A 25,768-nucleotide genomic window follows, 5' to 3' on the forward strand; every position below is an offset into this window, starting at 1 on the left:
GTGTTAAACAGGAATTATATTTCACTTCAGTCTCTTCCTGCTCCACTACTCCCCAGATACTCACTACAACCAACCCCTGAATGCTTCATCATGACAGCTTCACGTCAGTGCTGATTCGGTTGTTGGGGATGAGACCGGAACAACACTTCCGTACGGTTTGGGACTCCATTATAAATCTGAGCTTGGTGGAAGTCATACGGTGCGAGGAGTGCATAGTAGCAGAATCATTTTCATGGCTTCACATCATCCTTCACATCAGTACTGCTCAGAAAAATGACTGATTTTGTTACACTACTCAAAAAAGAATGTATTTGGATTACAGATATGTCTACTCTAACAACATAAATGGCAGCAGGTGTTCTACGTTTTGACACAGACATTTTTTTGTGCACAGGTAGTGAAGAGTAAAGAAATTGTTACATATATTCCAGCCACAGATACGCAACCAACTATGCTTTTGAAAAAATCATGCTTTTGTAAAAATTGATCAGTATCTTTGTATAGCAATTGTTAATCGGATATATCCATTTCTTTAATATCATGTAGCTTTGGACCCACTCGTTGTGTACGAGGGAGAATATTTCACATTTCATCATGTGAAATATGATGAAATCAGAGCAATTTGTGTTTTGTTACTCGTTAAACTTTGGCAAGGTCACAAGTAACTGCAAAAACTTTGTATTAAACTCTTTCAGTTCAGTTTGGCTTTGCTCTCTCCTTGGTTAGTTTCGTTCCATCCCTGTAGGAAAAGCAGTAGCTGTGTTTATGTGAAGGAATATATATTGTTGAGCTGTTGACTTTGGCAAAACAGTGACTGTGTGAACGCTGGAGTTTCGACAGTTTTATACCCTGTACAGTTCTCACAGAGGCTCGATATCAGACTGGAGAAAGCTAAGAGATGGTCAGAGGATGTGCAGGGTCACTGCGGTGTCAGGAGGGACACTCAGGATTGTTCGACATGGTAAAGCCCAGTGAGACGTGTGAATAAGTGAGATGTTACAGACTGATGAAATTCCCAGAGAGCCTACGATGGATAATGTGATCCCACCACAGTGATGCAGAAACCAGATGGAGAGGGGTGCCTTCAAATATCTCTTTCTCTCTTTCTTTTACACATCCATGAACACACACACAACCGCAGGCGCATAGCCGAACCTACAGAAAGACACAACGCACACACACACACACACACACACACACACACACACACACACACACACACACATATTGCACACACCTGTCTAAGTCATGAGATATACAGCCCTCCAAGGGGAAATCCATTTAGTCCATGTTGTAAAATATTGTGATTTTTCTCTCTCTCATATATAAGTTTTCCTTGTCTTATAAAAACTTACAAATAAATGGACATTTCTCTAATTGTCCTACTCCACACCAAAGCACTCAAGCTTTTATTCATGGCACCCTCTAAATTTTACACACAACATCTGCTTTCAAGTAAATTAAGTAAAATTGGGTGTCACATCTGACAATTAAGCCTTGGTATTTATTCCTGCCGACGAATCCACAAACCCTGCCTGGCTCAAACAGAGAGATGGTACTCCTGTTATCTGAAAGTGCCTTTTAATAGCACTGGGAGTCAGGTGTCCCTCAGGCCCCTGCTGACAGAGTCAACACAACCCAGGGCTGCTTTGCAGGTCATAAACACTCTGTTGACAGTGGTCGGAGGCTTATTATCCTCAGAGCAAAGGACAGCAAGCTGGATGTACCAACTCCAAACAACCCCAGCCTGCGGATTTAGAACACAAAGCCCTTGTTAGCAGGTCTCCTGCCATTTCCTCTCATTTAAGCACAATCAAGCGTCACACGAGGAAAGTCAGTGTTTTAATGTATAAAGTGTAAACTGCTGTTGTTTTGCAGCCTCTGCATGATTGTCAACAAGTAATCTTGTATAGGCTAAATGCAATGTAATCTATAGATAATTGATCAGGACTGATATGACTAAGGACAGAAGCTTCATATCAGTTAAATGTAGGCCAGAGGTCACTGCTGCTTTGTGTGCTTAGTGTTTTTGTTGCTTCTGCTCTCAGTGAGCAGCTCGCTGAAGCTGCTGTGGCTCAACAGTGTGGAGCTGGCAGCTCTGCACAGATAAGTGAGTACATACCCCAGGGGGCCAGAGACAGCCGAACCCTCAGTGGATGAGAAGTGTCTGTGCTGTCAGCTTTGGTTCCCAGCGTGGCCTCTTCTCCTCGGTCGCCCCTCCTGCCCCCACTGAGCCCCCCCCCCGGCCCTTTGTGTGTGGACCCTGCACCCTGTGGACTCGCCGCTCTCTGGCCTTTCACATGCGACTGTGTCCAATCACCCAGCTCACCCCCCTCTGAACCCAGAGCCTCCGTCTCCATCTCCAACCAGCTCCTGACCCTGAGAGAGAGAGGGAGAGAGAGAGAGAGGGGGACAGAGAGAGAGAGAGAGAGAGGGGAGAGAGAGAGAGAGAGAGAGAGAGAGAGAGAGAGAGAGAGGGAGAGAGAGGGAGAGAGAGAGGGAGAGAGAGAGAGAGAGAAATGGCTATCACTGAGTTGAAGAAAATGAATCACTTGTATTAAAGACGATGATGGTAAAAGTGGGCCGTACTGTCTAATGAGATGTACTTTATAAAGTGTTCATAAATTGTAACTTGTTATTGTTATTAGTGGTTAATTAGCCATGTATTAACACTTAAATAAAGCAGCAGTAAGACATGCCTCCACTATCAGGCCTGCAGATATACGTGTTAATGAATCATTGATAAAGGGTTCTTCCACCACAGTAATCCAGTTTGATAGTTTTTCCATAACTGTTTGACCAAGAAAGGGTATAACAGTTACTAACATTGAAAATAAATTATAATAGCTCTTAATAAATGTTTTTTGGCCTGGACGCGCTAATGTCGGGAGGAAGAGGTTGAACTGTTCGGTCTTTCTGAGAAATGAATTAAGTGAAAAGGATTTGTTACAACATACATATTAATGGCTACACAATATTAATGGTTTATTACATTAGTAAAACCCTTTGAAGAGAAAAAAGTAGAAAGTAGAAAGAAAATCAATACTTCACAATGACAGGATACTGGTTCAGAGGAACAAAGACAGCAGGTCTGTCCAACTCCTGTGAGTGAAAACAGAGTGGAGGCATCCGTCCTTCATCAGTCCTGTCTCCACCACCTCCTCCATGCTGTTTTCCCTCTCCTCCTCCTGTGTCAGACGTTTGCTGGTTTGTTGGCTTTGGCCCTGAACGCCTGAAGGCCCGTCCTGGGTCGACCCAGCCTCGGGAGGATTGGATCACACCTTCCATAGGAGTCAGCTGTCAGATGGTGAGCTGCACCTGCTGTCTGAAGCAGGGTGGGCCCGCCGCCGCCCGGCCAACGCTGGAGCACATAATTACTGCCTCAAAGATGATTACACTGTTTACTCATGCCCATACGCACAACAGATGCCTGTTTCACACTCGCAGCTCCCTCTCCCCCGCCTCTCTGTGAAGGCGTTTCACCTAGAGATGAGGAAGTAGCTGCAGCCAACCAACATTCAGCCCATCCAACCAACAGGTCTGATGCCAGAAATGACCCGTGGCTATTAGCTGTTCAAACATCCCCCTCCCACCTAACTTTTATTCAATTCAATGGGCCCAGTGAGAGATGGTTTAATCTACAAGGCACAGTATACTCCACTGAAAAAAACCTGCCTTTATGGCTTCGAGGCAGTGTTGGGATTGAGGCTGGGTAGACAGGTAGATTTACTCACTGTTAAGGAAGCTTTAAGTATAAACTATATGAACTGTGGACTTGAACTTGACTGTTTTTATCCTAGTCTAGTCTTCCAGCAAACAGACTGTGCAGTAACAGAAATAAAATCAACTTTGTCAGACATTCTTGAAGAAGCAAAGCCATGAAAACACTTACATTCATGCATGCAGAGGATGGTAAATCTAAACTCAGTTTAATTCAAAAATTTCATCTTTAGTGTAAAGTTTTTTTTCCACTTTTTTCAGTCTGACAGAAGTTTTCCTTTGTGCTCATGTCAGATTGATGTCAGTTATGAAGATTAGATTCTGGACTTTTAGTTAGTTTTGTTTGCATGGATTTTCTAATGATGGTCACCTGCCTGTATGATATAACAGTTTATTGTAGATCTCAAATAAAACCTTGTTATCTGATCCCTTTCCTGTGTCTCATGGCTGCTAAGTTAAATGATAACTGTACAGGTGAAATATTTATTTGTAGCATTAACCAAATTCACAAAAAACAACACATCTTTTTAAAAAAAAAATTATTTTGAGTTTTCACTGATAATATATATATATTTGTCTGTCTTTAACAAGTTATCCCTCGATCCTCGAGTATGTAGTATATCAATAAATCAATCCAAACTTCAAAGAAAACAATCAAAAATCACTTTCAGTTTTGAGAGGCACTGATTAACCCCCGTTAAAGCCCTTAATAAATGTGCATCTATTACACAAAGCGAAGCGTGTGTTCAGGTGGGGTCACCTTTACACCCACAGATAAGTGTGCGCAGTGGAGGAAGGAGGACGTTTTTTCTTTTCCTCGTAGATTGTAAAACTTGTTAATGCTCAGTCTATATGGGTGACACCCCCTCCTCCCTCCCTCCCTCCCCTCTCCAGGAGCCGTATTGAGCTGTGGGGCTGGGACATTCCTGGTTTGACGACCAGCTTCGCCGCTGCCATGATTTGCTGAGCAATTCGACACTGGCTTCAAAGATGCGTGTGTGGAGGAGGCAGCGGTAGAGACGGAGACCGAGAAGTTACAATAACGGGTTAGACAGACAGTGTGTGAGCTCACCAAGCCGGGACGTAACGCTTTTATTCCAACACGCGGACTCCAAACCTCCCGGGAGACAACTCTCCACTACCTCAACCCGAGTTTAGACCAGGGGGAGTTGTCGCACCTTGGCCGCGAAGCCTGCGCTGCTCCGCGGGTCTGAAAACTCTCTTTCCCCCGTCCACCTCCGGCTGTTTTCATGTTCCTCCCGTCGTCTCGCACTTTGAGCCCGTGTCTAATGGAGGGCCCCGTACGGATTTGCCTCCAGAAGAATGCGTTTTGCTGCTAATTCACCCGACGGCTCGCAGCTTTTGCCCCCCTGCAAGAGAGGTAAGGACGGCAGAGAGGGGAGTCCCCGGCCGGCTGGCCGGGAGCGGGTTGGGGGAGGCTTCGGTGTTGCGCACCAGGCCAGCTGGGCTCCTCTGGAAATAACAAAAGAAAAAGTGACGATCAAAGAAGCGGAGAGCTCCACGGTGCCGCTTCAGTATGTTTCCCAAACATTGCCGTGTTTTCTTAACTTTGTGTTGTGGTGGAAGTGGAGACCAGCGGCACGGAGTGGCAGCACAGGCTCCGTCTGTGGCAGGCTGGTACACGGAGACTAATATTACGTGTGTGCATATCCACCAATGGACTTCCTACATTATAGATGATATGTAGCTGCAATTGCATATGCATTACATACTCTAATTAATTACTTCTATAAATTACATTTAACGTCCATTTGACCTAATCACAATGACAACTCTTGAATATTGAAAATGATATTTCCTACATTAGTTTGTCTGAAGTGTCAGACTATGATGTTGTAGTATAGTTTGGACTTTGTTGACTTCAGGTGACATCAGCTTTTTTGTGTGTTTAAAACCACAGCATTATTATTCAGCGGCTGTCTGTTATCTTTATGCATTCTGACACAGCTCAGCTATGCTGTCTCTGAGGCAAATGAAACAAAAGAATAGGCATAAATATTAGTTTGGTAAACAGCTCTGGAAGGCAGCGACACTTCACTTAACATCCCAGTTGAAAACAGATGGCCTGTGGGCCACATTTCTGCTTTGAAAGATGAAAGAACATTTATAGAAATGGCAAATATGTTCCTCCCTTGACACATTGGTGTCACAGTCATAAAAGGTGGAAATGGACTGGGGATATGTGAAGCATTGCTTAGTTCTAAAGTTATACATTATGGATCCGCTTTAGGAGCCAACTTTCTTCCACATTTACCACTGTGCAAAAACATGGTGGCTTAGACTAATATTTGAAGTCTTTTTTCCCTCTCTCCAAAGACAGAGAGCCTTTATTGTTTTAGATAAATTCCCTGAGGGTGTCATAAATGGTGGTTTGGTAAATCCACGTTAATATTCTTTAAAATTTGGCACATGCACAAATGACAAAGCATACAAAAGCAACTGTACCTGCCTGCTTGAATGACGGCGTTTACTGATTGGGAATGTTCTTCTAACTGATTTTTGATTTGGGATAAAGTATTAGTTTAGGGTTATCTCACTTTTCTTTCAATGTGGGAAATATTCCAAAATTTACCACTTTGATTTGTCTATAAAAAAACAGCTCAGAACCGACAGAGTGTGCATGAGCTTATTCTGCTCAGGTCTTTCTGTGTTGTGATCTGCACCGCTGCACTTTGGAGCTTTGAGGATGACAACTAAAAACCTTTTAGTTTCTGAGTCATAGGATTTCTTTTGGATTTTTCACAGTAATCCACATTGTTAACATTGAAATGTAATTTTTTTTATGATGAATAAGTGAAGTTAGTTTTGTCCTGTGTTGCTAAAAGAACCTTTTTTTTGTAAAATACATCAAGCATTATACATGCAGGTAGAAATGTAAGAGGCACCATAAATGTTGAGCATTGTAAATATACAATATTCAGTGACAATGCAAGATGAGAGTTTTGCTCTTAAGTGAAAAGGATGAGTAAAAGTGATAGTAATGATGTGGCTGCCGAGACAAGTTCCTCACTTTTTTCCCTCAAGTCATTTCCTCTGTCTGCTGTTCACCCTTATCATCAGAGCTTCACAGGGACTTATGTTACATAGGGGTGACTCTCAGAAAACTGAACACTTAAAAGTTATCGAGAACAAAGTCTCAAATCCCTCTCAAATGCATGACATCCAGTCAGTGGGACACACATGGCTGCTCTCAGATAAAACACTTTCAAGTTCAAACAGTTGCTCGTGCATTGTTGCGTCGGCGGGGGACAAGAAGACACTTCCGATGCTTTTCAAATCCTTTCAGTGCTCCCCAATATTGGGTGAGCTTTTGACAGGGGCAGAGAGAGATTTGCTCTTTGTGTTCAGCTGACGGCGTTCACTTTAAAGGAGAAATCCTCCCTCAGGTTCTGATACTGAGTCCGCTCCAGGAGGGTTTTTTTAGTAGGGTGTTTTGTAGGTTATTTTTTCTGTCATCACTTTCCTTCAACCTGCCTCATTTTAACTTAATTCACTCCCTGATTTCCCACATTTCCTTGAATACCTTTCTCCCTCGCTCTAACTACTACTGCTTTGGCTGCATTGCATTCTGGTCCGTCTGTGGAGAAATTGGTCGTCCTTTGTTGCTGGAAATATTTCAACACGGCACCATGGTATTGAACAACAGAATAGACCAAGAAATCCAAGCTACATTACCAATAGCTGGTGCATTTCAAGCTGTGGAGCAGTGGAGTATTTTTAGCATAACGGACCGTGTTGTTACTCTGTGGGATTTTCCCCACAGTAATTCCGTATTGTGAATGTGATTGAATCAGACAACGACAGCCTCAGAATCATTTCAGTTCAGAATCAGCTTGTTTTTGTGACTCTTAGGGAAATTAATAAATCATTAGTGGCCCGGCTCTTATCAGACGGACCTGAACAAAGCACAACTTTGCCATTAGGCGAGTTCGAGTAATGTTTGAGCCATTAGTGTGCTCGCTAATGATAAACACATGTTGCTGTAGGAAAACTATGTTAAGTGGGCAATTTGAACGTAAGCATGTGTAATGATACCAGCCCCTGCTCTCATAATGGCTCTCTTGATTTTTCTGATGTAGCATTATAATCACACAACCACATGCGCTCCAACAATGACAAATTATTGTTGAATAGTAGCAGTTGAGGTAACACTTGGGTTACCATAGTAACGATGAGAAGGTAAAACCAGGAAGTTAGGTCACATATGAGTTAATATCATCGTGAATATAATATCTGCGGGTTTTGGGCTGTTGGCCAAACAAAACACGCAATATGAGGACATCACTTTGGGCTCTGGGAGACTGCAATTGGCATTTTTCACAGTTTTTTCATAGTTTATAAGATGAACAAAAATCAATTAATCAAAAAGAATTGTTGACAGAGGAAAATAATTGTTAGTTGCAGTCCTACTTTCTGCTGTTTTTTCATTTTCAATTTCAATGATGGATAAGTAGATGGATGTCTATCGGAGGTGAGTGTGGTGGAGAGGGTGTGTCTAAATGGGTGACTAAAGTATATTTTGAGCACCTCCCACATTCTCTTGTTTTCTAGGCCTTACAGATTTGAGGCCAGGCAGCAAGCCTCAGCCCTGGCCCTGAAGCAAATGAAAGTGAATTTAAAACCTAAATCACAATGTGGTCTGGTTGTTTATTTGGTTTCATGTTGTGATCTGTCATTTTATTGCTCCAAAGGATCAACCTTTGGCTGAGAAAAATGTTTTGAGAGTCATAAAACAGGAGAAAATACCAGCATTTTGAGTAGCCACCTTATTTTTCATCATCATTATCACAATATTTTGGCAGCTAGAATTAAGTCTTTCTAATTTTCCAAATCTCTGATGGCTAATCCATTTCAGCTTTTTAGTATGATAAAGTAGAATTTGGTGGACTGTTGTATGGTTGACGTTTGACCCATTAAGAAACTATTCCCAAACTAAAACCTGGCTTGTTTTGAACTCTTGACATATATCCCTCCTTTTACCCTCATTGCTCAGGGATTGAGTCATGCTGCAGCGTTTTCCCCATTTTCTAATGCTGGCCTTTCCTCTGCGAGCTTCAGCTCCCATTTGTCAAGGACAGACCCAGAGCTCAGACCTCATTAGATGGACAGAGGGGAGTTTTGGGCAGAATGCCAAAGAGCCCCCATGTTCAAGGAGCCAGGAGTTGCTGATTGACAACACCCAGCAGCCATGAGCAGGGGGTCGATGGGAAAGATGGGCAGGTCAGAGAAAGAGTTTGAGTTCTTGTGACTGCTGGGTTGGTGAGTGCACCCTGCAGCTGCAGTGCTAACAAAAAAAGGCTTTACTTTCCACCCTCCGTCTTCCTCCCTAAATGTATTCTAGGAACAAGCCGTGAGTGGAATTGGATAAATTGAAGCCGTGTTGAAGTAGCCATGAAGGCAGTAGCTGAAGGTGTCACCCGTGTTTACATGAAGCTGTCATTAGCAGCACTTCTTATCTGCTCTGAGCTCACACTGTCATTATTTTAACCACACAACGCATATGTCTCTTAGTGGGACACCCCTCCCCATTTCTTCCATGTCCCTTTTATTCTGACAGATGATCCAAACAGCCCAGCACTGACTCGCTTTACTATGCAAGCATGTTACTCCAGCAGGTTACAGATAGGCTGCGTACAACTCCTCTGAAATGTCAAAGGTGAGCGGACTGTAGCCCGATGTATACACCAGCTTTCAACAGATGGTCGTATTGAGTTTCTGAAAATTCAAAGCCTTGAAGGACCTGAAACTGGATAATGACTTTCGAGAGATTTTAGAAATGAAATGAGAAACATCGGGGCCTAATTGTTAAGACAAACAAACAGTTTTTGGAGCAGTAGAAACAGATGTTCCAGCCAGCCACCGAAATGCAGCGGGATGAAAGCGTACAGGCTGGAGATAGGCAGGGTGAGGAGGTCTGCTTCTTCTCTGAAGATGGTTTGTTTTCTGCTAATGTAATGGAAATACAGGCCTCAACTAAATATATATGTCTGTGTTCTCAATATGATAAGGGAATGTAAACTAATACCACACACAGCGCTTTGAGGAAGAACACACGGTCCAGGCGGGTAGAGTTAATACATGAAAATACTTCAACAGCAGATGGTTAAGAGCAGTTTGGACATACTTTGATAGGAACCACGATATTTACTGGTACTGTGGGCTCGGATCACATTTACACGTAGCTGGTAGACTTAAAGAAAAGACCGAAAGACTATGACTGGCTGCAAAGCACTTTGTTGGTCCTGAGCCCGTTTGAAGCACACTGCAAGTCTTTTTTAGCCTCACGGGTAGAAGTTTGTTACTTTCTGTACGTGCCTTTTATTATGTGCTCCTAATCATTCGAGGGAGTGCTTTTTGGCCTGTGTGGCTATAATATATGTGCCTTTAACATGATGCAGAACACCACATGTATGAGAGGGAACACAAAGTTCCCCAGGAGGGTTTCACGTGGCATTTCACACAATACTCGCCTCGCGCCAAAAACAACAATTTTTCTCATAATTGTCAAGTAAATACACGATGAGACCCATTGTTCCGCAGCCTGTCTTGTGTAGTTTTCTTAATGATTCCTCAGCCCAAGGGAAGATTTCAGGGAGTGAACTTCTGAACCGGACCCTTGCTGACAGCTCTAACAGCAAAGTATTTCAGAACATGCGAGGGGATTTTTTTATTTTTTTATTTTTTGCATCCTCAGCGTCTTCCTGTTTGCAAGATTAATTTCTTTTTCCCTTCCTGAAACTGACCCTACTAAATATGCCTGACTTAGTCTGTCGCCTCAGCGCGGGCCCCAAGAGTTGGTCTTTCCTTCTTAAAACTGTGAGCGACCACAGCTTTCTATTTCAAATGTTGAACCAATAAGTCACATCTGACATGGGTTTTCTGCGAACCAGAATGTGTGTGCTGTTGAAAAGCCAGCGCAAGGATCAGCAAGACTATATTAAGGCAAGACTAGTGGCTGGCACTCCCCTCCGGCTGACAAACAGGCTACTTGTTTGAAGGGCTGTTTTTCTCCCAGATCAGAGTGTGAGGCAGCGTGGGTACTGCTGCTGCCTGCCTCCGGGCCTGTGGTTGTGGGTGCCATTTTGGTCCTTCCCTGCTCCAAGATGCAGCCCCCTAGGGAACATTGGAACCCCTTATTTATAGAAGATATTCAAAGTGAGCGGAGGAATTCAAGTCAGGAGGATAAAACTTATGGTTGGCTCAGCCTTCTGCATTGTTCTGGCAACGCTTTAACATTGTAGCAGAGACTCGGCATACCGCGGGATGTATTTCGTTAATCAAGGAAAATAAATTTCTGTCATCTCTTTGTGGTGCTCTTACACAGTAGCAAACCTACACAAAGAATGCACTGATTTAGCATACGCCATGGTTTCTGTATTATTGCTGTGTTTTGCTGTTGTCATGAGGTTGTGTTTCTCTTGGCGCCATCAGAGCACTATGTCATCTGCCAAAAGCCCTTCTCACCTCCAACTCTGCAGCAATGAGCAGCCGGGATCCTAAATATGTTGGAGAGGTTTTTACGATTTGACCAAGTGCCAGAAGTGGAAACTCCGATGATCTGTGTGTTGACGTATCACCACCAAGTTTGTTTTGTGATCACTTGATTGCCGCACAACAAGCGTGGAGTGTTACAAGGCGAGACGGATAAACATTTAGACAAACTAAATAAAGCATTTACACACTCTGTTTGGGATTGTATATTTATCTTTGGGTCTTCAAACTTATGTAACGTACGTACAAGGGAGCTGGTTTGTTTGTTTGGGTTTTTGCAAGAGATTTGTGGATTTGTGTTTGTTTTTGTTCTGCTGGCTGGCTGTGGAGTTCAGGTTTTCACAGGCAAGGTTTTCTGTCCTCCTACACCCCCCCGCACCCCCCCCATCGCTCCATTATATTTACAGAGTCAATTTATCATTCTGAGAAATGGAAATAATCGGTGTGTACTTTCTTTCTCACCCCTCTCAATTGACAAAGAAAGAAGAGGCAAACACCCGAAAGCAGTTGAGTTTTATTTCTGGTTGGTTTTAAACACTGACTTAGCAAAACTGAGTTTCTTGTCAGCATTTATTTGGACACCCTCTCATTTTGTTTTTGTTGCACATGTTTGAAATTACATTTTTCAGTATATGTTTTAGTTTGAAAGTACTTTTGGTCGGCAGCCAGGGACCTATCAGGAGGAGACTGAACAGAAACTGTTGTCTGCGTCTTTGCTGCTTGTTGCCGTAGAGACACAGCCAGTGATGGAATCCAGGAGAGTTGGGGAGGGACGAGAGACTGCACAGAGGGGAGAGAGGGTGGGGACAGCTGGATCAGATCGCTTTATGCCCATATTTCACAGCCCACACAACAATGTTTCAAAAAACACAGATAGTGTCTTTACTCCCCCAGAGAAGGTGGACCTTTTCAAGGCATTTCTCAAACTTGATCATTTTTTCCTCCCCTGCATCAGTGTGTTTTCCCATCATCTCTGTAATCAAGGCTGATATTGAGGAATGTGAATCTGTGGCCTCCTCTGCCTTGGTGCCACGGCTGCACAATCCCAGCTCCTCTCTCGCCTGGCGTGATGAATCAGACTCTTGGCACATGTTGGAGATCAGTGTTATAACACACCCTGCGGGCAAGACGGCCTTCTTGTGCATTCCTCCTTTCCATCAGAATTACCTTTTCGTCTGAGCAGACGTTCCCCTGTGGGCTGAAAGGCCTGTGAAATCAGCCGGAAGGGCCCAGAGAGCTCTGACAATGGGGAAGGGTTGTTAGTTACATGCGCTTTGCAAAAGGTCTCGAGGTGGCCTTGTATGGTGGCGATACCCGGGGATCTGTTTCCAGTGTCCGAGGCCGCTATTGAGTTTCGCCCCTGTGGTTAATCCTGCTGTTCAGGACCTTGGGAAACAACCGTACCTCCCCACCCTCCTCTCCTTCCCCCTCACGGATTCCCAGGAAAAACAAGACATTGCAGAACAATCTCCAATTAAGATGGGTCTTACGTACTGTACCATTCAGTCCCCACTCTCTCTCTCCTCTCTGTCTCAATCTTTCTACCTCCCTCCCTTTCTCTCCCCTCTCAGCTCTCTGTTTGTGTCCTCGGCCAACAAGCCTGGGGGTAGAATTAGCGCTGTCTCCCAGGTCCCGGCCCTGGCACTTTGGGAGGTTCGGGCTTTGGTGAACATAGATGTTAGGGGGGAGGAGGGGGGGGGATGTGTGTCCTTAGTAAACAGGGCTTTGTGGGATGTGACTGTCTGATCCCCGGGGGCCTCTCCTTTCATTCCTCCTCTCGTCTGATCCCACACCACAGCGGTGTCGTCGGGGCTGCGGCGTCGCTGGGTTCTGGGACCCGTTTGGCCCCGCTGTCACCCTGCGCCTCCCGGATTGCTTATGCTCTGTCCATCTGCAGGCACACACAGAGAGACAGCAGTGTCTGAAAAGCAGACTGTCCTTGAAGATGTGTCTCATTCGTCTTCTGCAGTCACACTCAGTTTAAATGATTTATTGAGGAGACTTGCATTAACTGTCTGCAGGATGTCAGGCTCAGACAAGGGCAGTCATTTTGTATTATAGATCGACTAAACCCCTTGAATGTGATTCTCTCCTTACTTCTCATTGTAAAACAAAAATGACCACTCTTTTGTCCCCTCCTAATTCCCTCATTTGATTCCAAATCATGTCTCTCTATCTTTTTCTCTATTTCTCTCCTTTCTTCTCACTCCCCTTCTCTAAGTCTGTCCCTCTTTTATTAACGTCTCAGTCTTTAATCAGACAGAGTTAGGCCTTACCAGAGGCCCGGTGTTTCCACTCATTAGTCTTTCTGTGGCCCTGGGCTGCCTCGGTGGACTCACCCAGACCAATAGAAGAAGCCCATAATGGTCCCCTAGAGTCTCGTCTCTTGGGAGGCTCTTCCCAAGTTTCTGTGCTGAGCTTAATGTAGTTAAGCTGAATCATCAGTCAGTTTTGGCAGACGTGGATGTGCGCTCAGCCATTATCTGTACGTCTCTATCTGCAAGCCAAGTAAAGAGGGAGGAGAAATGAGTCGGGACTTGGCAACTTTTCACCTCCCAGTGAATATTTCACCTCTTTATACCCCCATCTCCTTTTACTCCTCTCCCAGAGAGCTTTTCTTTCTATTTTCTCTCGTATGCTTTTCCCCCCATTGCCTCTCATCTCCTTGTTTTGCATTTATCTCCCATCTCCTGTGTGTGTGTGTGTGTGTGTGTGTGTGTGTGTGTGTGTGTGTGTGTGTGTCTTTCTGTGTGTCCGTCTCTCTCTCTTTCTCTCTGTGTGGAGCTGAGGAATGTGTGTGCTGCAGATCCTCTGTCCGTGAGATGTGGGGCGAGTGCAGACAGGTTTGGGGTATAGCATGTGAATCAGCTTCAGCACACAGGTCAGATTAGACCATCATACCAGAAAAGAGTTGCTCTTTCTCTTACACCCCACTGCTCCCTTTCCCCGAACGTCTTTATCTTGAAGTCTGAGCTTCGATCAGTTCCAGGTAACATTTCTTAAAATTGAAGATGAACCTTTCTGTTTTGTTGGATTTGTACCACACTGGTATTGATTACCAGAGCAGTCAGTGTTATCGAATCAGCATTAGAGCTGCTTCATGTTTGCTGTTGGCTTTTATTCAGCTGTGCACTCTTGTGAAGTGGAGAGGCCAGGCCCCCGCCACAGTCAGCAGCACCAGTTGTGACCTGTTCTTCCTTTGCCCTCCAGGTCTTTGATGCTCCGCCGCGTTGCTTTTGTCCCTGTTTACCCAATATGACAGGGATATGGGCCAGCCCCACATGCAGGCAGATGGGGCTTTAAGTAGTTCCTGCAGAAAGGAGGCCAAAAAGTGCAGGTGCTTACCCCCCCAGAACTCAAACCCCTTTCCCTTCCCTGAGGGCAGCCTGTCAATGTGTTTATTTTCTCCTGTGTCATCACCAGGGATCCCTCTTGTCCTACAAGGGGATGTATAGTGCTATTCCTGTGTCTGAGTTTTGTATTACTCTCAAGATGGATAAATAAAGGTGCTGTCTCTCAACAGTATATCTCTGGAAGGGAACTTGACAGATAAAATACAAAAAAAGAGTTACAAAGACTGAATGAGGGACACACGCTGTCTAAGAAGACTGCTGTTTTTTCTCGCTTTCACACTCTTAAGCCAGGTGTCAGTCAAACATTTCCCAAACACACATGGGTCAACCCCCCACCCAAAAAAATAGGAACCTTTCCACTTGAACTCACTGACACTAACTTCATTTATTTTCATAAACTGTCCCTGTGTCTGTATATCAGCTTTCAACGGCGCAGAGTCTGTTTTCTACGCAGGATGTCTCTTCAATTTATAGCTGGTCGATCCGGCCCGAGAGCGGCCGTGCATCTACATCATAAGTACAAAAACAGAGAGTAACACAAGATCAGATTTGGGATAGGAGTAGGAAATCTGGAACACAGGATTTTTTTCCTTTAGTAGTATAGTCTGGAGTTTTGAGAAGGAGAGCAGAAGAGTGAGGGAGTGGGCTGGCCACAGATCAACATTGGACCAGAGGAGACGGCTCTCAGGCCGATCAGACTTCATTTGACAGGGACTTCCCCTTTGTCAAAGGGCCACTCCAGCTTTTGTCTGGGCGTCTGCTCAGGAGGAAGCAGGACTTGCCTTTCCATGCAGCCAGCGCTGCCAGCATCAGGACGACTCTCCTGTGATGAGGGATACAAGATATCCTCACAGTGTCTGTCTCCACTGAGGCGGTTTCATGGTGGCGGATGTCAGAGGAAAGCCAAACAGATAAGAAGCAGGAATGATGCCCCTGTGTTTCCTTGTTGCGCCAGATCGATGGGCCAGATAGGCAGCTGTGTGTGTTTACACAAGGGCACCCAGTCGGAGCTGTAGTGCCCGATCTGCTACACCCACTGGGAGAAAGTAACTGGTTAAAATAAGCGAGACAAAGAGAGGTGGATACAGAGAGAGGGACTTACAGATTCAGCTCCGGTTTCTCATCATACTAATGTGCCCGCGCTTGGCTGTGCATTTTTATAGCGCTGTTGTTATTATTGTAATTATATATCATTATTCCGGCAGAGAGAGAAAGATAGTTTCCACTGATGACATGGGGGCAGTGTGCAGGGCCTGTTGCAACTCGTGGGATGGAGAAGCGCTTGCCTGCAAGATGTGGGTTTGATGTGCCTGAATGAAAATGCACACGCTTAAACTGGAGCCTGAGATGCAGAGCGTGCACCACATACATAATGTAGTATGTTCAATCATGAAGTCAAAATTACTTGTTGTTGTTCGTCGTTGTTGTTGTTGTAGCAATTCAGTCAGAATCAAGCTGACACGATTGAGAAAGCAGATTGTTTATACCAGTTTTTAATGTTTCTTTTAAGCACTGATTTGTGTGGAATGTTTGGTAATGTGTGTAAAAACAGTGAAAATGTGTGTGTGTGTGTGTGTGTGTGTCAGTGAAACAGAGAGAGCTGGAGGTGACCTCTGGGGGCTGGTCCAGGGCCACCAGACACCCGCTGGTTCACCCTCTCTCTCTGCTCTTCCCTGACCTTTGACCTCAGGGTGAGAAGGGGGCGTGAGCCAGGAGCTGGGAGAGTTTATTATTTCCTGCCTCTTCTCTCCTCCTCCTCCTCCTCTCAGGATACCCTCTGAGAGAGAGAGAGAGAGAGAGAGAGAGAGAGAGAGAGAGTGAGTACATGAACTAGTACTGAAACATTCAGTCAATCAACAGAAAATGAATTGCCAATAGTTTGGATAGTTGACTAATGGTTCGTTATGTGATTGTAAATTGAATGTATTTGGGTTTTCGACTGTTAATCGGACAAGAAATAGCAATTTGAAGAGGTCACCTTGAAATCTAAGAAATTGTGATGGACAATCATCACCATTTCTTTAGAGAACAGTAATCAACAGGTTAATCGATAATGAGAATAGTCGTTCATTGCAGGCTTGTGTCAATGTTGGTGTTACTGTCACTGACACCAACTTGTCATTTTCTAGCCATACTGCAGCCTTGAGAGGAGGCTAAACAAATTGACCCGGTTGAGTGTCGAGCAGATGAAACAATGTTTAGGTTAGAGAATGAGGGTTAGAAACCTGTTCAGCTTCACCGATCGCACCCAGACATCATCCCTTTAATTTGACCCACCCTTCAGCCCCGGTCGGCCCTTCCGCTAACGTCTGCGAGCCACCGAAGCGCCAGCGTGAATATCACAGCTGGACGACCATTGTCCCTCCGGCCTCAGGCTCAAACCCTGGTTACCAACCAGGAACCTGGGATCAAAGCTTGCCCGGATTACTCTTAGAAAAAGGAGGAGGTGGTGCCGCAGTCGGAGGGGGTCGGGTTGAAAAGGATAGAGGAATGCTCCTAATTACGTGCCCTCCAGTGTGTCTGGGCCTGCACTTCAGGCTACAGTGAACCTATGAGGAAGCAACACAGTGTGACAAGAGAGTGATATTAAGAGTGAGGCGACAGTCTCTCCACAGCCACTCCATTAGCGGGAGATCTCAGCGGCCCAGTGGGAGAGAGAGGCAGGGGGGCAAAGAGACTGGACATTCCAGCCTCCGTGGAGACACTGAAGTGGGTGAGAAGAGGGGTCAGAGGGGAGGGTGGGAGGTGGAGATCAAGGAGAGTGTAAAGAGGATGTGTCGTGAAGATTAGAAGGATTGTCGTACGGGATTCATTTGGAACCTAATAGATTTTTTTTCCCGCTTAGATGGGATCCTGCTCCAGCTTGTTTTGTCGTTTATTTCTGTCTCACCTCTTCTTTTGCTCATGTGGATGCTGTCATGTTTCCATGCAGAGCTCTGGTTTGATGTGTTTTTTCCCCTCTACTGTGTGTTGCAGGTTTGCTGAACAGACAAGTGCTTGCGCGCTGGGCATCACGGCTGCTGGCAGGGGTCAAAGTGCACCATGGACAGTGGCCTAAGGGTCCTCCTGTCCACTGTGCTGTGTCTCAGCCAGTCCCTGCTTATCAGCTGCTCATGTAAGTTGTTGTCCTACTCTCAGCTTGGAAGTGTTAAAAAACCACAAACAAACATTTTTATATTAACAAATGATTAAATGGAATATGAAAGGTGTCCCTCAAAGTGACGACCACAGAAAGATAATCACCAAGTCAGCAGCTCTAAGCAGCTTTCATCCATTCATTGATCAGTTTCTAGCCGCATCATGGCAGCTCTTTTTAGCAAAAAACTTCTGTTAAACCCAATGTATGCTACCTGCCCAGCACCAAACGGCAGACAGATGAGTTGGTGAAGAAAATGGTAATTACAGCACCTAAAGGAGGCAACCACGACTCCAGATTAAGGGCAATGTAGCTCTGCGTCTGTTGGATGTGTCAGGGCTGTGTTTTTCAGCTTGTTGTGGAATTTCCCAGCACAAGTGGCCAAAAAATAAATTACTGCAAAAAGTAATAATTTGTGACTTTTTAATATTCTTTTCCGTTCGAAACATCTGGTGTTGGGGTAGGTCTATCCTGTCAGCCAATAATACTAAAGAAGCAGAGCATGATAGCCATCACAGCAGGGGAAACAAGGGTTGGTGCCTCCGAAAAGTTAAACTTAATCAGGAAAAAGGATAAAGACGTGAGTGCTAGCCACATAGTTTTGGAAGACATTGCACATTTAAAGGGTCAGTTCACCCAAATTACAAAAAACAGAATATTTCCCACTTACCTCAAAGCCTATATGTATCTGTTGGCTTTCTGTGAGCAGCTTCATTGTATTGTTCCGGCGGAGGCAAAAATATATCTGCATGAGAATATGTGTTTTGTACTTGCTAACAACCATCTATAACAAAATGAGTGATTCAACCCTGTTTTTCTCTGCTCCCGTCTCCCCCCCAGCTCAATACCCCTCTTTCCGCTCTGAGCCTGCCTCCTTGGTTCAGAGTCGAGGCTCGGTTGCTCGTCTGCGCTGCTTAGTAAGTCCTCCTTCAGCTGTGGTTTCCTGGCGCTTCAGAGGCCTTCCCCTGGACCTGGACACCCTGCCTGGTGTGGAACTCAACGGGGGCTCCCTCACCATCTCCTCCCTCAAACCCAGCCATGTTGGCGTCTATCAGTGTGTGGCACACTTAGGCCACAGGCCAGCCATCGCCAGCCGCCACGCGCGTGTGGCCATAGCAGGTACGGATACAGAGAATTACCCTTCTGTGCAGACTTCCACTCACTTCAAAGCAGAGGGGCAAAGAAAGAGAGGAAGCTGCCTTGAGAAAAGGAAGGCCATTTTGTGAGTGTTGAACACTTAGGAAGAATGCCTGTCCTCGGCTGCCTGCTGCTGAGTGGCGGAGGGGAAGGAAGCAGTAGGAGTTTTTATTCGGGCACCCTTCCAGATGCCTCTTGACCGGCATCCTTAATGAGCCTTGGGCTTTCCTGTGTGGTGTGTTATGTTCCTGCTGGGATGCTGCATGCTGTTGGACACTACACTAAGGGGTTGACCCTGATCTGGAACAGTATCAGGCATGAATAGAATCACTCACTGCAACAATAAACAAACTCAGTGATCCAACACAAACAGCTCAACTCGAGTAGCGCCGTTCGCCTTTGGTCTTGACTGCTGATACTCGGCACATATTAAATGTTCAACATTCTGCACAGAAAGTGAGGAGTCCTCTTTTTTTCTGTCACTGCAGAAATATCAGAATATGAAGATGGCCGACGGCGGTCATTATCAGTGCAGGAAGGCAGCGCTGTTCTTATAGAGTGTCCTCTACCGCACAGCGTCCCTCCAGCCCTTCCAAGACTGAAAGTACGAGGGGAGTGGATAGAGGTGTCAACAGGTTTGTTTGAAACCAGCAAATAAATGAAATGTTTTCTCTATTGAATTTCCAGAAAATGTACCACTTCACAACATATATTCTACTCTCCCTACACAATCTTCACTGTCTTGATACTGTGGAAGTTTGTGTTATTACTGAAACTGATACTTCCCTCTCTTTTCAGATGACTATTTAGTTCTTCCGTCTGGAAACCTCCAGATTATCTCTGTTTCAGCCCAGCACCAGGGCATGTATAAATGTGGTGCTTTCAACCCCGTTACTGGGGAAACCGTCATGCAGCCTCATGGTACTAAGCTGTCAGTGAAACGTAAGTCTGATGACATTTAATATAAGATTTAGAATGTTTTTATGTCTGTCAGCTGTGTTTTCTGCTATCGTCTACTAACATGGTTCATTTGTTTGTTTAGATTCAGACTCGTCCCCCCCAGTGCGGATAGCTTACCCCACCGCCCCAGTGACTGTTTTGGTGCAGCAGTCACAGCCGCTGACGTTGGAGTGCATCGTGTCTGGTAGTCCCGCACCAGAAGCCAAATGGTTTAAGAACGGCAAGGAGGTCACACCGGGGCCTTCTCACCAACGACAGCACAACAACTTGGCCTTTGTTACGGTGACGAGGAGTGATGAAGGGAGTTACACCTGTGCAGCTGAGACCGAGAGGGGGACTGTGGTCAGCGCCAACTATACTGTGAATGTTCTTGGTAAGAAAAAGACAAGAAAGGGTGTTGGAGGGGTGTGGGGACTGTTTGCAGCAGACCTCATGGAGATGTTAATCTTTCCTCCACAGAGCCTGTGTCTATCACTGAGGGCCTGACCAACCAGCTCGTCTCTCTCGGCTCCTCCACTCGTTTTACTTGCATAGCGAAAGGAAACCCTTCCCCAAACATCACCTGGCTGTTCAACGCTGACCCCATCGCCCCATCCCACCGCTTTCAGATCTCTGGATCCTCACTTGTTATTTCAGACGTGACACCGCAGGACGAGGGCGTGTTTCAGTGTCTGCTGGACAACGCGATCAGCTCGGCACAGTCATGTGGAACGCTTACGACGCAATCAGGTATATATGAGTTATCTTAAACTAATTTGTTACTTGGCTTTAATATGGAGCTATCTCAACTCAACTTGCATTCATAATAAATTAATCTTTTAACCCACTGAATGCCTCAAACCCACTTTCTTAGAGGGTGATGGGGGTTATTTTCATTGATGAACAATGGTTTAAATCAGAAAGTCCTCACTTTTGAGCTGCCGGATCCAGAGCAACACTTGGCTTTTTGCTTTGTAAATGAGTTAATGGTTAATTGTCAGTTAATGAAGTTATTCAACCCTACAGTTCTCAACATTCCCCTTTAGTTTCCCGTTCAGAACACTCATATATAAAACTGCATCCGGTGCCGCATAGCCACTGTGTTACACTTTGAGATCAGGACTAACGTCATGAGTTTGTACGCTGACACTGGAGGGCTTGCAGAGCTCAAGAGTTTACTGATACAAAAGGGAGCCGTTTGAGAAATGCCACATCATGCTAAATTGTTACAAAAATTCTTGCTAGTGTTGGAAAGGGTTAATGCATCTTACCAGGTGGGATCGCTGTGGGCCTGCACATACAGTATCTGCGGGGAGTCCTTGCGCTCTGAGTGTGAATGTATGCGTGTGTGTGTTTTTCTGAGGGCTGGTAGGAGAGGCTTAGCCAAGGCCGCCCTCCTCCTGAGCCTTGAACTGAGCTTGAGCGTGAGAGTGAGCTTTGTGCACGCCGTCGGGGATAAGCCCCCGGACACTGGAATGTAAGGAGTAGCCGTGGAGGGTTATGACGAGGACCAGACCACCCAGCTGTCAACATCATACACAACTGCCTTTTATTTATTAACACATCACAACCCCCCTCCACCTCTTCTCCCGTCCTAGCCGCTCTACGCCAGGGCCCCATTCCTCAGCTCGCCCTTCTATCTGCAGAATGATTAATACAGCTACATGTGGTACATAGGGAGTACAAATCAGACAGGATCAGGGGAGTTCACTGCAAAACATTGGCTCCCCTTCCACAGGCCACAGGAAGAAGAATGAGATTTAATATCTTTTGCTGCAGACCACATTCATACACAATAACAGAATATGAAGCTGATAAGCGGGGTATGCCCAGCAGAGGTAAACACTCTGAGGTCACTTGAGTTTAACGATTTGCCCTTTACATTCAAAGTAAACAGTGTCATTGATGTGTGTAGACTGCTATTGTAATTCATCACACAGAGCAATCTGAAATATGTTTGCTTTTCTGTTTGGTATCGTTGTTCCCATCACCATGACAACCCCCTGCTTTCATCCGTTAAGTAGGATGTACGACAGGATTGGCTGTTTCCTCACTGTCATTCCCATCAACACCCACAGAGCTCCCCTGCTTCTAAATGACAAAGCTAGCAGCCCCTCTATAGCCACAACAAGTCCTGAAAGTATTATTTGATCAGTTGATCAGAAAATCCATAAATGTTATTTAATGAGCAAAAAAACTTTTTCACTATTGTCTGACATTTTTTGAACCAAATGAACCGATTAATTGAAAAAACAACCGATAGATGAATTGTTAATGAAAATAATTAGTTGCAGTCCTAGTCACAACTGCCACCTCCTCACCACATCAGGAAGGACCTATTGTGACGTCCAGGCTCTCTGCTGGTAATCCTTTGTGATTTACTGTCACATTTACTCACAGGTGTTCGTCTCTGATGGATTGATTCTTTTTTGGGAAGGACCTGCTAGCAAATCTCTGTCCAGGTGTAGCACTTACTCAAGAAATAGCACTCCTCTCCATCAGGATGGCGAGGCCGTGGCCTTAATTGCCTCCTCCTGTATCAGTGTGCTGGAGGAGGAACCCCGGCTGTGGTTAAGCTATGAGTCAGAGCTGTGGAGAGGCCAGAGTGGTGGAGGGTAGAGGGAGGGAACAAGCAGGAGAGTGTGGAGGACTGGATGTAGTGCTGGGGTCTGATTCTCGCCGGTATTTTAATGGTTGGCGTGTGGAATGTGTGGCAGCTGGCCGCAGTCCCAGGATCAGGTCTAGTATTACCAGCTCTGGGCCTGTTTGTTTTACAAAGTGAACCGGTGCCGCACACAAAACAGCCAGAAACTGGACCCAGGACCCTGCAGTGTGCCCCTGTGGCAAGCCTCACCGCTTTAACCTCCTTATTCACTTGTTTAGGTTTTAATATTCAATTATGGCGCTCTTTGACCTCAGTGGTGTGTCTCAGAGTCCAGCGGTCCCTGCTCTTGCAGGCTGTGCTCAGTGTCCTCCAAACGTCTGTGAAAAATTCCACCCAGGCTCTGCCAAACTGGTGTCAGCCGTAATAAGGCTCCCAGCTTGCATGATTTGCCCAGGTGGACCTCTCTGGCTCTGACCAAGATTTAATGAAAAAAACAAACAAAGCATGATTATGTAGTGCTGCAGAGATCCAGGTTTTTCTTGTTATTTTATGTAGATGAAAAGCCTTGTTCCAAATGTAAAACTTTCCAGTGCTGGTTGTCCTCTGTGGACATGTCGGGCCACCTCTGTTAGTCACTGACTGAGTGTCATTGTTGCCATTGCTTCAGCTTTTATTACGTTGTGCTTCCCCCAGTGACGGATGTCCAAAACTCAGCCCAACTTAGATCCAGGTTCCAAGTGCAAATAAAAATATACCCGTGCATACTGTTATTTTATGCAGTATATTGATTAGAATCTATTTTATTTTGCAGTTCATATGTGATGATGAGTTACATTTAGGAATGTAACAATATATTGTGGCAGCTTTCTTAAAAAAAGTGTGCATCTGACTGAACTGTGATCTGATTGGTACAACCCTAGTTATATTTCAATAACCTTTGATTTCTCTCGCTGACAGATCCACAGCCGGGCTCCACTGCCAGTGTGCTGCTGGAGGCTTCACCTTCGCTCCACCCCATGCAGAGTGACGAGGGCCATGAGCGCTTCCTGACCGAAGACGAAGGCGACTCGATCAGCCTGCCGGCTGGAAGGAGTGCTGACCGTCCTACTCCAGAGGCGCCGATCATCATCAGCCCGCCTCAGACTCACAAGCCTGATGTGTACGACCTGGAGTGGAGGGCGGGGCGTGACGCAGGGAGTCCAATCAGCGCCTATTTTGTCAAATACCGGAAGGTGAGGGGAAAAATACACGCTGCCATTTCACTTCTTTCTTGCCATCGTCATCGTCAATTTTAGTTTTGCACATGACCTTCCTCTGAAGTGTTTTACGTAAAACCAACTGAGACTGGGAGAATGTAATTTGCTCATTAAATAAAGAAGGTAAGGCCAGGACCTGAAATGACTGAAAGGTTGGTAATTTTCCTGTGTTTGCTTCAGTAATAAGCTCACTCTGACTATAAAACTGCGGCGATACTAGTTAAGACTTTGTTGGCAGCAGGACTCCAGTTTTCCTGGAGTTGGAAATTGTGACATAAATCTCACAGGGATTGTCTCCGAGGCCGTTCCCTGTCGTTAGTCAGGCTCGGAAAGAGACTGAACTATGGAGGATTTTAGGCCGACAGATGATTTCGTTTCTCTGTCTGTCATTTTTAGTCATGTGTTTGTATTTGTCTGTGTGTGTGTGTGGCCGTCTGTCTGTGTCTGTGTCTGTGTCTGTGTGTGGGTGTGTGTGTGTCAGGTCGATGAAATGGGAACAGTGGTTGGGAGTTGGCATACAGTTCGTGTCCCTGGCAGTGAGAAGACCCTACGGCTGTCAGAGCTGGAGTCCTCCAGTCTCTATGAGGTGCTGATGGTGGCTCGAAGTTCAGCAGGCGAGGGTCAGGCAGCCATGCTCACCTTCCGCACCGGCAAGGGTGAGTCCAACTGCTGCCTCTTAGTGAAAAAACACGATTAAACACACACCGTTACCATTAAAAACAGCTGTTATCAGCAGTGTATCTTCAATTCCTGTGTGTATTAGCCTGTTTTTATAGTTTCTTTTCGTATTCCTGGGAATAACTGACCACTGGAAGACACCACTTTAGCCCCTTTTCCAGCACATTTTCAGCTGTCTAAAACATCAACAGTTAATGTCAGGTTTGGGTGTCCGCTCCTCTGAGTTAAAGAGCATCTGGTGGTTTCTGGACTCAAGATTTTGCACTGACGTTCAACAGACATTCAGGAAGAAATTTAACGGAGAAAAGGCAGAAACATGCACCTTTTTCTCCATTTATAACTGTCTGATGAGAGCAGGGGTGTAAGAAAAAGTGCTATAGCTTTTTGGGGTGATGTTTATGTTTCGACCTTCAGAGCAAACTCATATAATCACATCATGTTTGTGATTTATCAAAGAGGAAGCATGATAAAATATTGTCATTACTTAATAACTGCTGGATGGTTGAAAATGTGTTATATGAAGACATAAACTGTATCTGAGGGTCGATTATTCCTTTAAATGACTGCTTCCACTACCACCAATTATAATCTTAAGTACAATCATAATGATAGTATGACTATCATAATCATAGTGACATATTTTTGTGTGTTTTGAGACAAATAAAAATAAGAACAACCGCAAATGTTCCAAAAATGAACAATCATGCTACACCACAGCAGGGTTGACAAAGTGTTCCCTGGTCAGAAAATATGTAAAATACTGCCAAAACCCACACATATGATTGTATCCCAAGGGTGGTTATTTTACAAAAAAATGCCAACCAGACTCTTATGTCCAGATGTGGCTCCAAACCCTGCTAGAACAACGCAACCTACCTATGAAATATTTGACTTATCTGTGAATTTTTCCGTCTAAATGTACTAACTGTTGAGTTATATTTTCTGTAAAATGTGTCTCCCTACGTGATGCTTGTATCAAAACCATGTCCACAATGTCAGAAATACAATTCTGGGGGAGAAGTACTAAATCCAAATATATATTTTTTTTGCCTACAAACAGTCAAAAGAATCAGAATCGGCCTTTAAAGCCGCCAAATGTGACCTCAGTATTTTCGGTGATAGCTACGCCCCTCTTTAGAAATATATAAACTACAAAAGTATTGTTTTCTTGTCTTCACCTAAGAATTAGTTTAATGCAATTAGCATGAGGTTTCATGTGCCTGATCTGTTTCTGAAGTGTTAAACTGGATACACATTCACATCACACACTCCCAAGTAACAACACAGCAAAGTGTAACTGCAGCGTTGTCAAGTGGAAACCTGAAACCCACCCTGATAAAAACCCAAACAGCTCCGGAAACCAGGAGGAAAGTTTAGATTTCAGAGCCAACATGCGGAGTTGTTCCATGTGCTTTTGGTGGAACTGATAGCC

At 45.0% G+C, this 25,768-nt stretch overlaps 1 protein-coding gene across 1 annotated transcript in view; it reads left to right on the top strand.

The window, feature by feature from the left end:
• The first annotated feature begins 5,043 nt into the window (after positions 1-5,043).
• cdon (cell adhesion associated, oncogene regulated) overlaps positions 5,044-25,768 on the top strand; it is a 29,479-nt gene continuing 8,754 nt past the window's right edge. Inside the window, 11 exon segments of the mRNA XM_070905794.1 lie at positions 5,044-5,101; positions 16,180-16,241; positions 16,244-16,276; positions 17,562-17,700; positions 18,562-18,840; positions 19,347-19,493; positions 19,657-19,800; positions 19,901-20,191; positions 20,278-20,547; positions 23,360-23,634; positions 24,140-24,314. Coding sequence (XP_070761895.1) covers positions 5,044-5,101; positions 16,180-16,241; positions 16,244-16,276; positions 17,562-17,700; positions 18,562-18,840; positions 19,347-19,493; positions 19,657-19,800; positions 19,901-20,191; positions 20,278-20,547; positions 23,360-23,634; positions 24,140-24,314 — 1,873 coding nt within the window.

The sequence above is a fragment of the Enoplosus armatus genome, chromosome 5, assembly GCF_043641665.1.
Source record: "Enoplosus armatus isolate fEnoArm2 chromosome 5, fEnoArm2.hap1, whole genome shotgun sequence".
Lineage (NCBI taxonomy): Eukaryota > Metazoa > Chordata > Actinopteri > Centrarchiformes > Enoplosidae > Enoplosus > Enoplosus armatus.